This window comes from Suricata suricatta, chromosome 2 (genome assembly GCF_006229205.1).
Source record: "Suricata suricatta isolate VVHF042 chromosome 2, meerkat_22Aug2017_6uvM2_HiC, whole genome shotgun sequence".
Taxonomy (NCBI): Eukaryota; Metazoa; Chordata; class Mammalia; order Carnivora; family Herpestidae; genus Suricata; species Suricata suricatta.
The window spans coordinates 160,561,531-160,576,937 of NC_043701.1; the positions used below are offsets into that span (position 1 = coordinate 160,561,531).

Here is a 15,407-nt window from a genome sequence, read left to right on the forward strand (position 1 = left end):
AATTGGGATGGGAGAGGAGATGCATCACTGGGGAAGGCCTTATCCAGGTTAGCCCTTCCGACCGGTATTAGGGGGGATTGAAGCATAGCAAACAGAAGGACCCTCAGGGAGCCATAGGTAGAGGCCTAAGAGATCTTCTTTCTAGATATTTGCCAGACCCTAAGTCTTCTCTCATCTTCTTTTTCAGTCTATAGAGAACCTGCCTAGTGTGTTTGGAAGCAACCCCAAAGCCCACATTGCAGCTAAGACGGTATTCCATTTAGCCCATCGCCATGGTGACATACTGAGGGAAGGCTGGAAGAATATCATGGAGGCCATGCTGCAGCTCTTCCGAGCCCAACTGCTGCCCAAAGCTATGGTGGAGGTAATTCTTATAGGAGAATAATGGATAATAACAAGGCAAAAGCTCATAAACTATGTGCTCTCTGTGTATAGAACTGGTTGAGAGTAGCACTGGGCCTAATGACTGCTGAAGCTTACCAAGAACACCTCAGGGGCGCCTGGGTTGCTCAGTCGATTAAGTGTCCTACTTCGGCTCAGGTCATGATCTCACGGTTCATGGGTTCGAGCCCCGCATTGGGCTCTGTGCTGACAGCTCAGAGCCTGGAGCTTGCTTCGGAATCTGCGTCTCCCTCTCTCTCTACCCCTTCCCCGCTCATACTCTGTCTCTCTCTGTCTCAAAAATAAATAAACATAAAAAAAAACCCTACAATTATGAAACTACAGATCCTGGGCAAAGGGATGGCTGTAAATGAAGGTTGGTATAAGCCATTGCCAGTCACCAACTGTTAGGGGTTAGTCAGTAGTGTGGGGCAGTGAGCTACAGGAAGAAAGCCAGAGAACTTCACATGAAGGAGCAAGAAATGCAAAAGGTATATGGAGAGAAATTATTCTTGACCTGATTTTCCAGGTAGAAGATTTTGTGGATCCCAATGGCAAGATCTCTCTACAGAGGGAGGAGACACCATCAAACCGGTAAGGGCAGATAAGAGGCTAAAGGCTTTGGGAAGGGTGGGCCAGAACTCTGGAGCTCACCAGGGCTTGAATTCTTTATACAGAGGAGAGTCAACAGTACTAAGCTTTGTGAGCTGGCTGACACTAAGTGGTACTGAGCAGTCGAGTGTGCGAGGCCCATCCACTGAGAACCAAGAGGCCAAAAGAGCGGCCTTAGACTGTATCAAGGTAACTGCCCTGCCTACCCCTGGTAAACAGATAGATGCCCTACTAGATAGATGCTGCCCTAGGAACTGAAGAGTAGAATCACCCAGGGCTTGTGACCAGAGCTGACTCCTCCTACTCTCTCTCCCTACCTCTTGGGAATAGTCGCTTCCCTCCAGCACTTGTCACTGACCCCCCACTCTCTCATGCCCCCTATAGCAATGTGACCCAGAAAAAATGATCACAGAAAGCAAGTTTCTCCAGCTGGAGTCACTGCAGGAGCTCATGAAGGTACAGTATGAAGAGGAGAGAGAGATGAGAGGGCTGGCTGTGTCTGGGAGGGGAGATGGGGACAGTGATGTCAAAATGCCTTCATTTCTGTGGAATAGGCCCAGTGGGCTGGTATCTCCATGCTTTCCTGCTGTTGTTCTCCTCTAGGCTCTGGTCTCAGTGACACCAGATGAAGAGACATATGATGAGGAGGATGCTGCTTTCTGCCTGGAGATGCTGCTGAGGATTGTGCTGGAGAACAGGTAGAAGGCAGTTTTTAGGCAGGCCTCATACTGCCCTTGTGCCAAAGGGATGGAAGACAGGAGCCAACTTGCTGAGTGGGCTCTAGGGGCAAAAAGCACCTGAAGCTGTAGACAGTGGAAGAGAAGCTTGCTCATTATATCTGCCTGCTTAGGGTATAATAACCAATGATCCCTGAAAGGCTTAACCTGGATCTAAAAGACATTGCCTAGTGGCCTCTCCAACTGAGACTGTCCTCACCCTTATGTTCCTCAGGGACCGTGTGGGCTGTGTGTGGCAGACTGTTCGAGACCATCTATATCACCTGTGTGTCCAGGCACAGGATTTCTGCTTCCTTGTGGAGCGGGCAGTGGTGGGGCTGCTGCGCTTGGCCATTCGACTACTCCGAAGAGAAGAGATCAGTGGCCAGGTAGGTGGAGTGCAGCTGGGAGGGCAGGAGTTACGCAGGGGACTAAAGCCGCAGTGTCAGTTATGAGTAATGCCTGAGACAGAGAGAAGGTACATTTAGTGCTCCATAGCATGAGCCCAGTGACCTGTCACAGGGCTGGAGGAAATCTAACAGCTCGCATTGGAGAAGAGCCTGGAATGGTCTCAGGCACGAAGCTGGTCCTTAGCATCTTTGCAGGCTCTGTATCTGCTCTGCTCTGTCGGGCTGGATGGCTACTGCTTGTGATAGTCTCAGCCCTGTACCTGGTTTCCTGGTTCTCGTGCTTAGGACCCTCCTGAGATCTTTTGGCTTAACTATAAAAGACAGCCAGCAGAGAACTAGCACGTGACTTCTGCATATTAGATTTACACAAAAAATCACATGTCCAGATACTAACAGTGAACATATAGAAAATGAAACCAAAAACACAATATCGTTTACAAGTCCTTCAAATGAAGTGAAATACCAAGATACACACCTAACAAACATGTATAGGGTCTGTGTGCTAAAAAATATAAAATGTTAACGATAAATATCAAAGAAGATCTAAATAAATGAAGAGGCATACCATGTTAATGAATTTGAAGACTCACCGTAGTGAAGATGTCAGTTCTCCCATAAATTCATCTATAAGTTTAATGCAATGCCCATGAAAATCCCAGCAAGGTTTTTTGTAGACCTAGGCTTATTTTAAAATTTAGATGGAAAAGCATAGGCCTAGAATGGCTAAACATCTTGAGAAAGAAGGAAGTGGGAGGAATCACTCCATCTGCTATTAAGGCTTCCTATAAAGCTGCAGTAATCAAGACTGGTATTTGCAGAGAGACAGACACATAAAGCAGTGGAACAGAAGAAAGAACCCAGAAATAGACCCACACAAAGATGCTCAACTAATTTATTTTTAGTTTATATATTTATCTATTTATTTTGAGAGAGGGGCAAGCACGCATGTAAATGGGGGAGGAGCAGAAAGAGAATCCCAAGGAAGCTCCATACTGTCAGAACCGAGCCTGATGCAGAGCTCGATCTCACAAACTGAAATCATGACCTGCGCCAAATCAAGAGTCAGGCGCCCAACCGACAAAGCTACCCATGTGCCCCAGCTCAACTAATTTTCTTACCAAAGTGCAAAAACAATTCATTGGAGGAAGAATAGCATTTTCAGTTGCTAGAACAATTGAAATCCATGGGTGGGGACACAAATAAGTGAACCTTGACCTAAGTCTGATACCTTATCGAAAAATTATTTCGAAATGAATCATACATAAAAGGCACCCGGGTTGCTCAGTCGGTAAAGCATCCGACTTTTGATCTCAGCTCAGGTCATAATCTCGTGGTTCTTGAGAACAAGCCCAGCATGGGACTCCATGCTAACAGTGCAGAACCTGCTTGGGATTCTCTCTCTCCCTCTCTCTGTCCCTACCCTGCTCTTGCTCACATGCTCTCTTCCACCCTCCCTCTCAAGGAAATGTGGGGAAAAAATGAATTATAGATTTCATGGTAAACTATAGAAGTATGAAACCTTTAAGACGAAACACAGGAGGGTATCTTCAGGAGGTAGGCAAAGAATTCTTAGACTTGATACCAAAAGCACAATCCGTAAAAGGAAAAATTGATAAATTGGACTTCATCAATATTAAAAATATACTTTGTGGAAGCTCATGTGAAAAGGATGAAAAGATAAGGAGCATTATCTTTGCAAAGTATGTATCAGAAAAGATTGACATAAATAAAAGAACTCAAAATACAACAGTAGGAAGACAATCCAATTAGAAAATGAACAGACATTCCACTGAAGAAGATATACAGATGGCAAATAAGCACATGAAAACACTTAAATGGTGTCTAACATTATTTGCCCGCAGGGAAGTGGAAATTGAAACTACAGTGAGATATCACTACCCATCTATCAGAAAGGCTAGAGTGAAAAATAGTGATATTACCAAATGCTGGCAAGGATGCAGGTCACTCATATATTGCTGATAGGAATGTAAAATGGTCCAGCTCCTGTGCTGGCAGTTTCTTAGTAGAACTAAATATGCAGTTACCACACAATCTAGCAGTTGTACTCTTGGGCACTTCTCCCAGAGAAATTAAAGCTTACTTTCTCATAAAAACCTATTCACTAATGTTCATAGAAGCTTTATTTTGTAATATCCAAAAATTAGAATCAGCCCAAATGATTTTCAACAGGTATAGTTGAACTGTGGTATGTACGTACCATGGAACACTGTTCAGTAACAAAAGCAACAGACTATTGAGAAACACAGCAATTTGGATGAAACTCCAAGGAATTATGCTGAATGAAAAAAGCCAATCCCAAAAGGTTGTATATTCTGTAATTTCATTTATGTAACATTTTTTGAAACGACAGGATTTTAGAAGTTATAAACACATTGCTAGGGCTTAAGGATGGAGGCAAAAAGAGGTAGATGTGTTTATAAAAGGATACACAAAAGTCACAAAATTGGGTGACTAAATTGTGTAGAACTTAATACACATATGCATACACATATGAGTAAAGTAAAACTGGGGAAACCTGAATAATATCAGTGGATAATAATATCAGTAAATCAATGTCAGTATCCCAGCCATCATATACTTATAGTTTTACATAACATTAGCATCGGGGTAAATGGGGCAAAGCATATAAGAGATCTCTCTGTGTTATTGTGTTATTTTTTACAACTGCATGTGAATCTATAGCTCAATAAACATTTTAATTAAAAAAAAACTGAAAGAAAGAAAAGACCAGCAGCAGGACCCGTAGGGTCCTAGCCACACCATCCTCACTGGCCTAATGAAACTAGTGGGAATGGAGACTAGACAAAAAGCTATGTGCCCGCTTCCTGCCCCCACCCACCCAGGTGCTGCTCTCCTTGCGCATTTTGCTACTAATGAAGCCCAGCGTGCTGTCCCGAGTCAGTCACCAGGTAGCCTATGGGCTCCACGAACTCCTTAAGACCAACGCAGCCAACATCCACTCAGGTGATGACTGGGCCACCCTCTTCACGCTGCTGGAATGCATTGGCTCAGGCGTAAAGCCTCCAGCTGCCCTGCAGGCCACTGCCAGGGCTGATGCACCTGATGCTGGTAAGCCCTTTCCCAGAGAGACCCACATTGGCAGAATAACAGTTATGGCCCCAGGGGTTTAGTCAGGAAAACAAAATACAGGTTATTGCAGATTAAACACCTCTGGCTTCTGCCATCTGCTCCCAGAGCTTCCTGTACCCACTGGCCTTTCCCAGCACCCATGGGTTAAACAGCGTGAAGTCTAGTAGGCAATGTAAACAGCTATGACACCAGGCTTCCTGATGTCCTGAGGACTGTTTTATCAGAAACTATGTCCTCATCACCACCCCTATCCCCTGACAGCTGCTACTAGATACCATCAGGAGCCCAAATTAGCCTGCTGCCACATTTGGTCAAGAGAGAATCTGTCCAGGGGGTCTGGGAGTCTCAGTCAGTTAAGCATCTGACTCTTGACTTTGGCTCAGATCATTATCTCACAGTTTGTGGGATCAAGCCCCATGGCAGGCTCTGTGCTGACATTGTGGAACCTGCTTGGGATTCTCTCTCTTCCTTTTCTTTCTGCCCGTCCCCCACTTGTGTCTCTCTCTCCTTCTCCCCCCGCCCAATAAACAAATAAACTTTAAAATTAAAAAAAAAAAAAAAGAATCTGTCCAGATCGTTCTTCAGCCTTCTTATGACAGGGTTAAAAAACTAAGCTGGATGAAGAGAGAGGAGAGGCCAGGCTTCAGCAGAAGCCTGTTTCTCAGAGCTGAAATCATCCCTCATCCCAGTGTCCCCCTTTCCACCCTGACTCTGCCCTTCTCCCTGCTGACTCAGGGGCCCAATCAGACAGCGAACTCCCATCCTACCACCAGAATGATGTGAGCCTGGACCGAGGATACACTTCTGACTCAGAGGTCTACGCTGACCATTGTAGGCCTGGCAAGATCCACCGATCAGCCACAGATGCTGACGTGGTCAACAGCGGTTGGTTAGTGGTGAGTGAGCGTACGGGCAGTGTGTGAGTCTTCCTTCCTTGGCCTGTGGGATAGATTCCTGGTCCCCCAAGAGGGTATCTAGGGGGAAGATCAGGCTCAAGCCTGGGTTCCTAGCAACACTTGTGTACTTTACAGGTGGGGAAGGATGACATCGATAACTCCAAGCCAGGTCCTGGGCCCAGCCGGCTAGGCCCTTCACCCCTGGTCAATCAATACAGCCTAACAGTGGGGCTGGACCTCGGGCCACATGACACTAAGTCCCTGCTTAAATGTGTGGAATCTCTGTCCTTCATTGTGCGTGATGCTGCCCACATTACACCTGACAACTTTGAGCTCTGCGTCAAGACTCTCCGCATCTTTGTGGAGGCCAGTCTGAATGGCGGTGGGTTACCCAGTGAGGGGGCGGTTGGGGGGTAGCCGTGTGAATATATGGGGGAAAGGGAGGAAAAGATAGGCCATCTGTGTGCATGGATGTAGAAATGTGACCTGGGTCTGACTCTGCTCAGGGTGCAAGTCCCAGGAGAAACGTGGCAAGAGTCACAAATATGACAGCAAAGGAAACCGCTTCAAGAAGAAATCCAAGGAAGGCTCAGTGCTTCGGCGGCCTCGAACCTCCAACCAACATGCCACTCGCGGTGGGCATAGTGACGATGATGAAGATGAAGGTGTGCCTGCCAGCTACCATACGGTGTCTTTACAGGTCAGTCAGGACGTAAGTATGGCATCCTTTACTTCCTCTCCTCTCCCTCCCCCTGACATTGGGAGCCTGGGCAAGGCCAGGGACAGCCAAGGCTGAGAGGAAGGGCCTGTTTTCTAACCCAGGCCCTTGGCCACCACCTCCACAGTGTTTCCCTGTCTAAGACCACCTGTCTTTGTTTGCTTAATATCTAAGGTTTATGTTTTGAATAAGTAATATATGCATATGGTACAAAGTTCAAAAGTAGAAAAGGGTAAACAGGTAAAAGTAGGTCCCAGGATGCCTGGGTGATTCAGTCGGTTAAGCATCCAACTTTGACTCAGGTCATGATCTCACAGCTCTTGGGTTCGAACCCCACGTCGGGCTCTTGTGCTAACAGCCCAGAGCCTGGGGCCTGCTTCAGATTCTGTGTCCCTCTCTCTTTCTACCCCTTCCCTGCTCGTACTGTCTGTCTGTCTCTCTCAAAAATAAACGAACATTTTTTTAAAATGCATACCTTTAAAAAAAAGTAAGTCCCATTTCATTCCTGCCCCCATTTGCTAAGTTCCTCTCTCCAGAGGTGGACACTGCTACCAGTTTCTTGTCTATCCTTCCAGAGTTATTCTTTGTCTATGAAGGCATATAAAATTTATTTTACAAGCAAACTTCATATCACTGAATAAATGGAGGACGAATTGCCTTAATAACTGTAGAAAAATCCTGAAAATAAAAAAATTATTAAAGTTGAGCACACACTATTGCCCACCAAAGCCTCTGAGTCTGAGGCTTGCTGTTTGTAAAACAAAATTAACAAGATGAGGCTTAATCTGTCATCAAAAGGTATGAAAGAGAATTGAAAAGAAACTACCTTTTTACCATGTAATTAATTGTTACTAAATACGTACTCCACTCACCTCCTCGCATTTCCTCCACTAGGAGGGAGTAACACCCAACAGCCAGGGAAGCACTGGCTGGAAGGGGGCAACCAGCTCACGAAGTCAAGGAGAAAAGGAGGGATGAGAGGGGTAGAGTATGGTGCCACTGGGACTAGGAGCTCGCTTGAGGACTCAGTCAGGGACAGCGGTGTTGGGCGGGGCAGCCACGGACCTTCCCTCAACTCATCCTGCCTCTCCTGTGACCCCAGCTGTTAGACCTGATGCACACCCTACACACGCGGGCGGCCTCCATCTACAGCTCATGGGCGGAGGAGCAGCGCCACCTAGATACAGGTGGCCGGAAGATCGAAGCAGATTCACGCACCCTATGGGCCCACTGTTGGTGCCCTTTACTGCAGGGTAAACATCGGGAGCAGGCAGGGCAGGGGCAGAAGTGGAGCTGGAGCTTGGGAAGTACCAGGATCGGGACCCCTGAAGGATCCTGAGCCTGTTCTCACTCTCAGGCATTGCCTGTCTGTGCTGTGATGCCCGGCGCCAGGTGCGGATGCAGGCACTGACCTATCTACAGCGAGCGCTACTGGTACATGATCTGCAAAAGCTAGATGCCCTGGAGTGGGAGTCCTGTTTTAACAAGGTAGGACTTCCCTCTGGTCTTAAGGTAAAGTTTAAATCCTTAAATAGAGCTGGGCAGCTTGAAGAGCCCCTAATGTCAGTCCTCAGCCTGCATCCTATTTTCCTTGCTGCTTTGTGCTTAGCCACCCTACCCCCTGGCTTCCTTGGAGCAAGACTGCCAACTGACGCTGCTAAGGAAACTGTGGCTCTTTACCTCTCAGGTGCTGTTTCCTCTGTTGACCAAACTCTTGGAGAACATCAGCCCTGCAGATGTGGGCGGGATGGAGGAGACCCGAATGAGGGCTTCCACACTGCTCTCTAAGGTATTGCCCACTGCCTTCACCCGCCCACCCTCCCCATACTTGCTTCTCTGCAAGGAGGGAAGCCAGGGCTTCTGCTGGGACCTGGAGATGCAATGTGGGTTTTCAGGAACCCCAGCTGTGGAGACTCCGCAGGACCTAGGGACCTGGGAGGATCCTAGGATTCAGAGGAATCTGTTCTAGGATTCCCATGCAAGACAGGGCAGGCTTGCTTCCCAGCCTTGGAGAGGGGTGCAGATGGCTGCGACCCCTCTGCTAAAAGGGGCTGGTGGGCCATAGGTCTTCCTGCAGCACCTGTCCCCACTGCTGTCACTCTCTACCTTTGCGGCCCTCTGGCTGACCATCCTGGACTTCATGGACAAGTACATGCATGCAGGCTCCAGTGACTTACTGGTATGTTCTACCACTGCATGCCTCCTCTCCCACCTGCTGGGAAGACATGCTGTTTTCCCTTGATGGCCGCCTCCTTACCACATTCCCCCACACCTTCTGTCCTGTCACATGGTCCCACTGCCATCTACAGTCAGAGGCCATCCCTGAGTCTCTGAAGAACATGCTCCTGGTGATGGACACAGCGGAGATTTTCCACAACGCAGATGCCCGAGGAGGCAGCCCCTCTGCCCTCTGGGAGATTACCTGGGAGCGCATTGACTGTTTTCTGCCCCACCTGCGAGATGAGCTCTTCAAGCAGACTGTCATCCAGGGTAGGAGGCTTAGCTCAATTTTACCAGGAAGAGTCCCCATCAAAGAGTCTGGAGCCAATAATTAGTTCTCTGTCTCTCCTATTGGTGGGAAGGCTGTTGGGTAACCAGGCCTCTGCTTGAAGGAAAGCACTCAGAGCTGCCATCTGGTTTTTCTGCCCTCCCAGACCCCATGTCCATGGAGCCACACGCCCCAAAACCTATGGCCTCAGCCCACATGGCTCCTGCTGCTGGGGACACAAGGACACCTGGCCATCCACCTCCCCCCGAGATGTCTTCTGAGCTGGGGGTCTGTGGTGAGTCCTTCTGAGCTAGCCTTCTGGGTGTTGAGCAAGAAATAGGAAGCCTAAAAGGAAGCCCGGGGTAGTTTGGGATTGCCACTCAGTGCATGGGTTGTGAGCCGGGGAGAGGAGAGAACCAGAGTATTCCGGTCGCTTGCTGTTCCTGCAGGAAGTGACAAGACCAAATAAGCTCTGATGAGCTGCCTGCTTGAGATTTTCAGGCGTGGGAGGAGAAGGTCGGATCAGAGGCAGCAGTTGCCCTGCAGGGATCCTAGTAAAGATCAGACCATGATTTACTTGACTGGAGATACAGCAAAGGAGATAGAGGGTAGATATAAGGTAGCTGTATTTTTGAATGCATTAAAGGGGAGATTGCCAACTATAGCCTGGCAGGGGTCATTTTGTTCACAGCAATGGGGAGAAGCAGGGGTTAGGGAAGCCAGCTGGGGAATATGAGGGAGTCTGACCAGCCCCTCATTCTCCCTGTAGACACTGAGAAGCCCGAGGGCCCTCGACCTGCCAGCAGCAGCTCCCCTGGATCACCAGTGGCTTCTAGCCCCAGCAGACTGAGCCCTACTCCCGATGGGCCTCCTCCCCTGGCTCAGCCCCCACTGATCCTGCAGCCCTTGGCCTCCCCACTGCAGGTGGGCGTACCACCCATGACTCTGCCCATCATCCTCAACCCTGCTCTCATTGAGGCCACCTCCCCAGTGCCCCTCCTGGCCACACCCCGCCCCACAGACCCCATGCCCACCTCTGAGGTCAACTAAGACAGGCCTCTCAGAGATCAGGACCAGTACTTCCTACCAGGCTGTCCTCGGCCACCCTTTGAGCTGTCCCAAGGGCCACAAACTTCTCAGGCCCAGCCTGAGCTGCTGTCGCTGCTACTTGGATGGGGACCTGAAAAAGAGAACTTTTATAGCCCCTCCTGGGACCCACAATCAGGCTGAGGGACCTTCTTCCTTTGCTCTCCGTTCCTGGGGTCTAACCTGAGAGCACACTCAGGTATTGCCTGCAGCCTGGCAGCCCTGGGGAGGCATCTCTATGCCAGCCCTGCAGTGCCTGCCCTCATGCCCCTCCTGCCCTGTGATCAGGCATTGAGAGCCAAGCCAACCATTCTGCACTTTCTGTCCCTCTCCCGCCTGCATTCCCATCAGCCCTGGGCCACCTCCTCCAGTTCTTCCTCTTTTATTAATTAGTTGGTCGGTTTGGAGAGTTGATTGGCACCGTGGAGCGTTGGTGGGTGGGGCTGGACAGAGGGACTGCTACCCACAGGAGCATGTACATATGGAAAAACGGGACAAAATGGACTTTTTATGATGTAATAAATGTCTTAGTACCAACATCATTGCTTTTCCCTCTGGTTTCCTTCTTGAACTTACGGGCACCAAGTTATTGGGATACCCAGGGCTTGGGCCTTGCATGAACACAAGTGAGGCTGGGCCCACATGGCCCCGGGCCACCAGCCAGCCAGGTGCAGTCAGGATTCCTTCCCCAGTGCTGCCGCCCTACAGCCACCCCCACCGTCACCACCACCACAGCGGTGCGCCCTTGTTCCCAGGGATATGCCAAGGGTTTTGGCACATGTCCACTTCCTTAACTGCTCCAAGGTTGTCACCCAAGACAGCCTAGACTGGGGTCAAAGGGAAAGTGAACCAGAGCCGAGCTGCAGTTCTTCAGAAGTCTGCCCGCAGATGCTCCTGGTGGTCCAGGGGCACACAGGGGAGCCCGCAGGGCTTAGGAGGGATGCCCTTGTGTCACAGCTGTGATCATGCGTTTCTGGGCACAGGGCGTTCATTTTGGCTCTCGACTGAGGAGGGGCAGTTTTGTCCATCCAGCTCGGTTACTGAAGCATGGTTGGAGGACCCCTCACCTTCCTCCCCGTTGTTTCATATAAGACAGGTGGGAGCGTGCTGGCAGACAGGACATGCAGTGCGGCTCCTACAGGGCTGGGGCGCTGGGGTGGGGTGTAGAGGGCTATGTGCTCAGCGTCTCGAGGGGAAGCGTCCACATGGAAGTACTACCGGCTGACCTCCCCCTTGGAGAGTTACAGGCACTCACCCTCTTCATTTGGGCCCAGCTGGCTGCATGAATGATCAGTACCTTTGCTCAGTACCACCACCTGTATGTTGCTGGGAGTCTAAACCTCAGGAGTTACCTTCATCACGTGTAGAAAAGGGCACCTTGGAAATGGGCAGAGCTTGATGTGGAAAAATGCATGCAACATCGTGAAGTCCCTACACTAGCTTTTCTGTACGAATGCAGACAGGCCTGAGTCTTCGTCAGGTACACACTAGTGCCCTCTGCTTCAGCTATGAGCTCTGATGTCTCTCTTCTCCCATTGAGCTCCACAAGCACTGCCTTTAAATATTTTTTGAGAGCGAGAAAGAGAGAGAGAGAATCCCAAGCAGGCTCTGCACTGCCACCACCTCGGTACTTACTTTTGTTCTGGGTTCACTGCTTGAGAGACAGATGGCCGTGAGTAAGGAAAAACCACTTGGCCCCTGGGCTTCAGTTGACAAAAAAGTTTTATTTAGTTCAAGTTGCCCTCCTTTTGATACTCTTCACTCAGCTCCTGAGACACTGGTTTTTCTTGGTTCTCCTCTGCCTCACTGGCCATACCTTTGGAGTTTCCTTTGCTAGCTCCTCAGTCCTAATCATTAGAATGCCCAGGGCTCTGCCCTTGGTCCTCCAATCCCTTCTCCACGCTCACTTGCTTGGTGATACTGTCCACTGTCAAGACTAACTACCACCCATCACACTTTTTGTCCAACTCCCCCCTCATCATCTCCGCTTGCATGCCTTAGCTCTCAAAGGAAGACATTTTTGATCCCCCCCCCCCACAAAGCTGCTCCTCCCCCAGTGTGCCCCATGTCACTAAAGGACAGCTTCCTTCTTCCAGGTTCTCAGCCAAACGGCTCCCATCCTACATCTGATTCCTCTAGCGAATCTTATTGCTTCTGTCATTCAGATCTGTGTAGAAAGTGGCCACTTCTCACCATCCTCACCCACTGTCACCCAGGTCTAAACCGCCTTCTGTTGGACCGCTGGTCTCCCTCCCAGTCCTGTACTCTCCTCGCCACGCACCAGGCAGTGTGTCTTCTGAAAACACGTCCTATCATTGTCACTCGCACTGCTCAAAACCCTCCAAAGGCTTTATGTCACATCAGAATCGACTCCAAAGTTCTTATTTTATCCCACCTACCTTAGCTTCTTGGTCTTTTCTCAAATATACCAAACACATTTGTGTTGAAACTGGTCCCTCTACCTGGAATGCTTTCCCCTCAAATGTCCACATCCCTTCTTTCCTCACTTTTCTCAAGTCACCATTCAAATGTTGTCTCATCAGACAAGCCTTCCCTCATCGCTACAGAGAAAACCTTTGTTACTGTCTCCTTGCCTACTTTATTTTTCTACTAGCACATCACCAACTGATGTTATCTATTTGATTTTTATCTACAAACGAAGACCTTGTTGACTAGAGTAAGCCCTCACTCTTAGTGAATGGAGTGAATTCATGGTGCCTCTGCTTTGGCCCAGGTGCAGTGCTAGGGCTAGGTACAAAAACAGATAATCATGAGGCTGGAAATTAGTGGAAAAAGCAATGAAGAGTTTTCTTAATCCCAGATAGATGACAGACTGCTTTGAATCAGGTAAAATCTCCAGGCACAGTAGTGGGAATTGGAGCTGACATGGGTGTTCATTTTACTACTCTCTCCACTCTATATGTTTGAAGTTTTCTATAACAAAGTTTTTCTTTAAAAATCTTCAGGGGCACGTGGGTGGCTCATTTAAGTGTCTGACTTTGGCTCAGGTCATGATCTCACAGTTTGTGGGTTTGAGCCCCGAGTTGGGCTCTGTGCTGACAGCTCAGAGCCTAGAGCCTGGAGCCTGCTTCGGATTCTGTGTCTCCCTCTCTCTCTGTAGCTCCCCCACTCTCATTCTGTCTCTCTCTCTCTCTCTCAAAAATGAATAAACATTAAAAATGAAAACATCTTCAGATAAATAAGTTATAAGTCAGAATCTTATAACTAAAGTAGCTCAATCTCAGGGCACCCAGCTGGCTCAGGAGAGCATGTGACTCGATCTCGGGGTCGTGAGTTCAAGCCCCACGTTGGGTAGAGAGATTACTTAAAAAAAAATAAATAGCTCAACTTGCATGGGCTCTTTTAGAGGCAGCCATGGAGACTGGACGAATTCATGCCAATTTCTGCTGGTAGTTTGTGAGCACTTTGAAAGGACAGTTGTGATCACTGACAACCAGCACAGGCTCACTAAGTTGGAGTTTATCAAACCAACCTCATTCCACTTTTTTTTTTTTTGAAAGAGAGAGTGCTGAGCTGTCAGCAGGAACCCACGAACTGTGAGATCATGACCTGAGGTGAAGTCGGACACTCAACTGACTGAGCCAGCCAGGCGCTCCCTAATTTTACTTTAATCTAAGGGTTATGCACCTGATTTCTTAGGGAAATGTAGTAGACAATATCCCTGGATGTCAGCAAAAGTTTTGGTGGTATCTTATGATACTGACTTGAGAGGCTCAGAGTGAAAAGGCCTGCTTTGTTTTATATCAGTTTAAGGAAGAGCTTTATCCTAGAAGTAATAGACTGGGTATTTTCATTTCTAGCTTTTGTGTTTGGTTGCACCTCTCTAAGGCTTAATTTCTTCATCACTAAAGGTAATATTTACCTCCAAGGGCTGTTGGGAGGAAGAATAAGAACGTATACTAACAGTACCTCAACACTGTACCTGGCACGTTCCATTTTCAGGGAAGATGAGAAGGGGGAAGTAACAGGAAATAGCCAACATCAAGGGTCATAACAGTCTGCCTTTTGTGTAGACCCATGCAGGCCTGTAATTCCATTACTAAGGTCAGAGACAAGTTGCAGGGGAACTCTGAAACAAAAGCCTGTGTTCAGGGCGCCTGGGTGGTTCAGTCAGTTGAGCATCCAGCTTTGGCTCAGGTCATGATCTCACGGTGGTGAGTTGGAGCAGAGCGTCAGCTTGCTGCTGTCAGCGCAGAGCCCGCTTCAGATCCTCTGTCCCTCTCTCTCTGCTCCTCCCTCCCTCACACCCTCTCAAAAATAAACATTAAAAAAATCAGTGTTCGGCCATGAGCCTAAGGGAGGACTACTCCAGGAATGGAGATTGCTCCATGGACCCCCTAAAGGGAAACTGCCAATCAGATCTTCTGCCTCAGAGTGTGCACTGTACTGTACTGACCTTGATGCCACTGAACGTGTCCAAGCACAGTTGGGAGCTATATAAAAGGCAATTTAATACATTGGAGGAAGTTTGAACTATTAAGCCTTTGGATCCCTTTTCAAAAAAAGTTTTTTTTTTCTTTTTTGGGGGCGGAAGGGCAGAGGGAGAGAGAGAGTCTTAGGCACCCTCCGGGCCCAGTGCGGAGCCCAACCGTGGGGCTGAATCTCACTGTTATGGGCACGCGGGCGCACAGAAGCAAGGACGTGAGGATAAGGGAATGAGGAAAAGAAGAGAGAGAGTCAAAGAATGGGAAGGGGAGGAGCAACATGAGTGATGCCCATATTGCCGCTTTATTCCTCACAAACAAGTAGTTTTATACAGGCAGCCGCAGGTGTAAACAATCCCGGAAGATTGCCAAAGCTCGAAGCACAATCAACATTCTAATTTAAGAAGCACGAAAGTCATTTGTACAATTAACAATCTAATCCTAGAGAAACAGGGCAGCGGCAAGAGTTGCCAAGGCACGAGAACTTTTGCTCAATCGCACTCTCCCCACTAGCTCCTTGCTGCTGCTTCCCACATCTCACGAC

At 48.6% G+C, this 15,407-nt stretch overlaps 1 protein-coding gene across 8 annotated transcripts in view; it reads left to right on the top strand.

The window, feature by feature from the left end:
- The window catches only part of GBF1 (golgi brefeldin A resistant guanine nucleotide exchange factor 1), a 122,234-nt gene extending 111,274 nt beyond the window's left edge, over positions 1 to 10,960 (top strand). For 5 of the 8 annotated variants that reach the window (XM_029932451.1, XM_029932454.1, XM_029932452.1 and 2 more), the window contains 17 exons: positions 188 to 364; positions 911 to 975; positions 1,059 to 1,182; positions 1,378 to 1,449; positions 1,597 to 1,691; positions 1,945 to 2,098; positions 4,984 to 5,209; positions 5,966 to 6,126; positions 6,262 to 6,508; positions 6,633 to 6,838; positions 7,947 to 8,097; positions 8,202 to 8,332; positions 8,532 to 8,633; positions 8,910 to 9,023; positions 9,154 to 9,334; positions 9,499 to 9,627; positions 10,102 to 10,960. In XM_029932451.1, coding sequence (XP_029788311.1) covers positions 188 to 364; positions 911 to 975; positions 1,059 to 1,182; positions 1,378 to 1,449; positions 1,597 to 1,691; positions 1,945 to 2,098; positions 4,984 to 5,209; positions 5,966 to 6,126; positions 6,262 to 6,508; positions 6,633 to 6,838; positions 7,947 to 8,097; positions 8,202 to 8,332; positions 8,532 to 8,633; positions 8,910 to 9,023; positions 9,154 to 9,334; positions 9,499 to 9,627; positions 10,102 to 10,382 — 2,616 coding nt within the window. In that variant the 3' untranslated portion in view covers positions 10,383 to 10,960. The remainder of the gene's footprint in view (positions 1 to 187; positions 365 to 910; positions 976 to 1,058; positions 1,183 to 1,377; positions 1,450 to 1,596; positions 1,692 to 1,944; positions 2,099 to 4,983; positions 5,210 to 5,965; positions 6,127 to 6,261; positions 6,509 to 6,632; positions 6,839 to 7,946; positions 8,098 to 8,201; positions 8,333 to 8,531; positions 8,634 to 8,909; positions 9,024 to 9,153; positions 9,335 to 9,498; positions 9,628 to 10,101) is intronic. The other 3 variants (XM_029932453.1, XM_029932457.1, XM_029932458.1) reach the window with 1 other exon arrangement.
- The last annotated feature ends 4,447 nt before the right edge of the window (positions 10,961 to 15,407 follow it).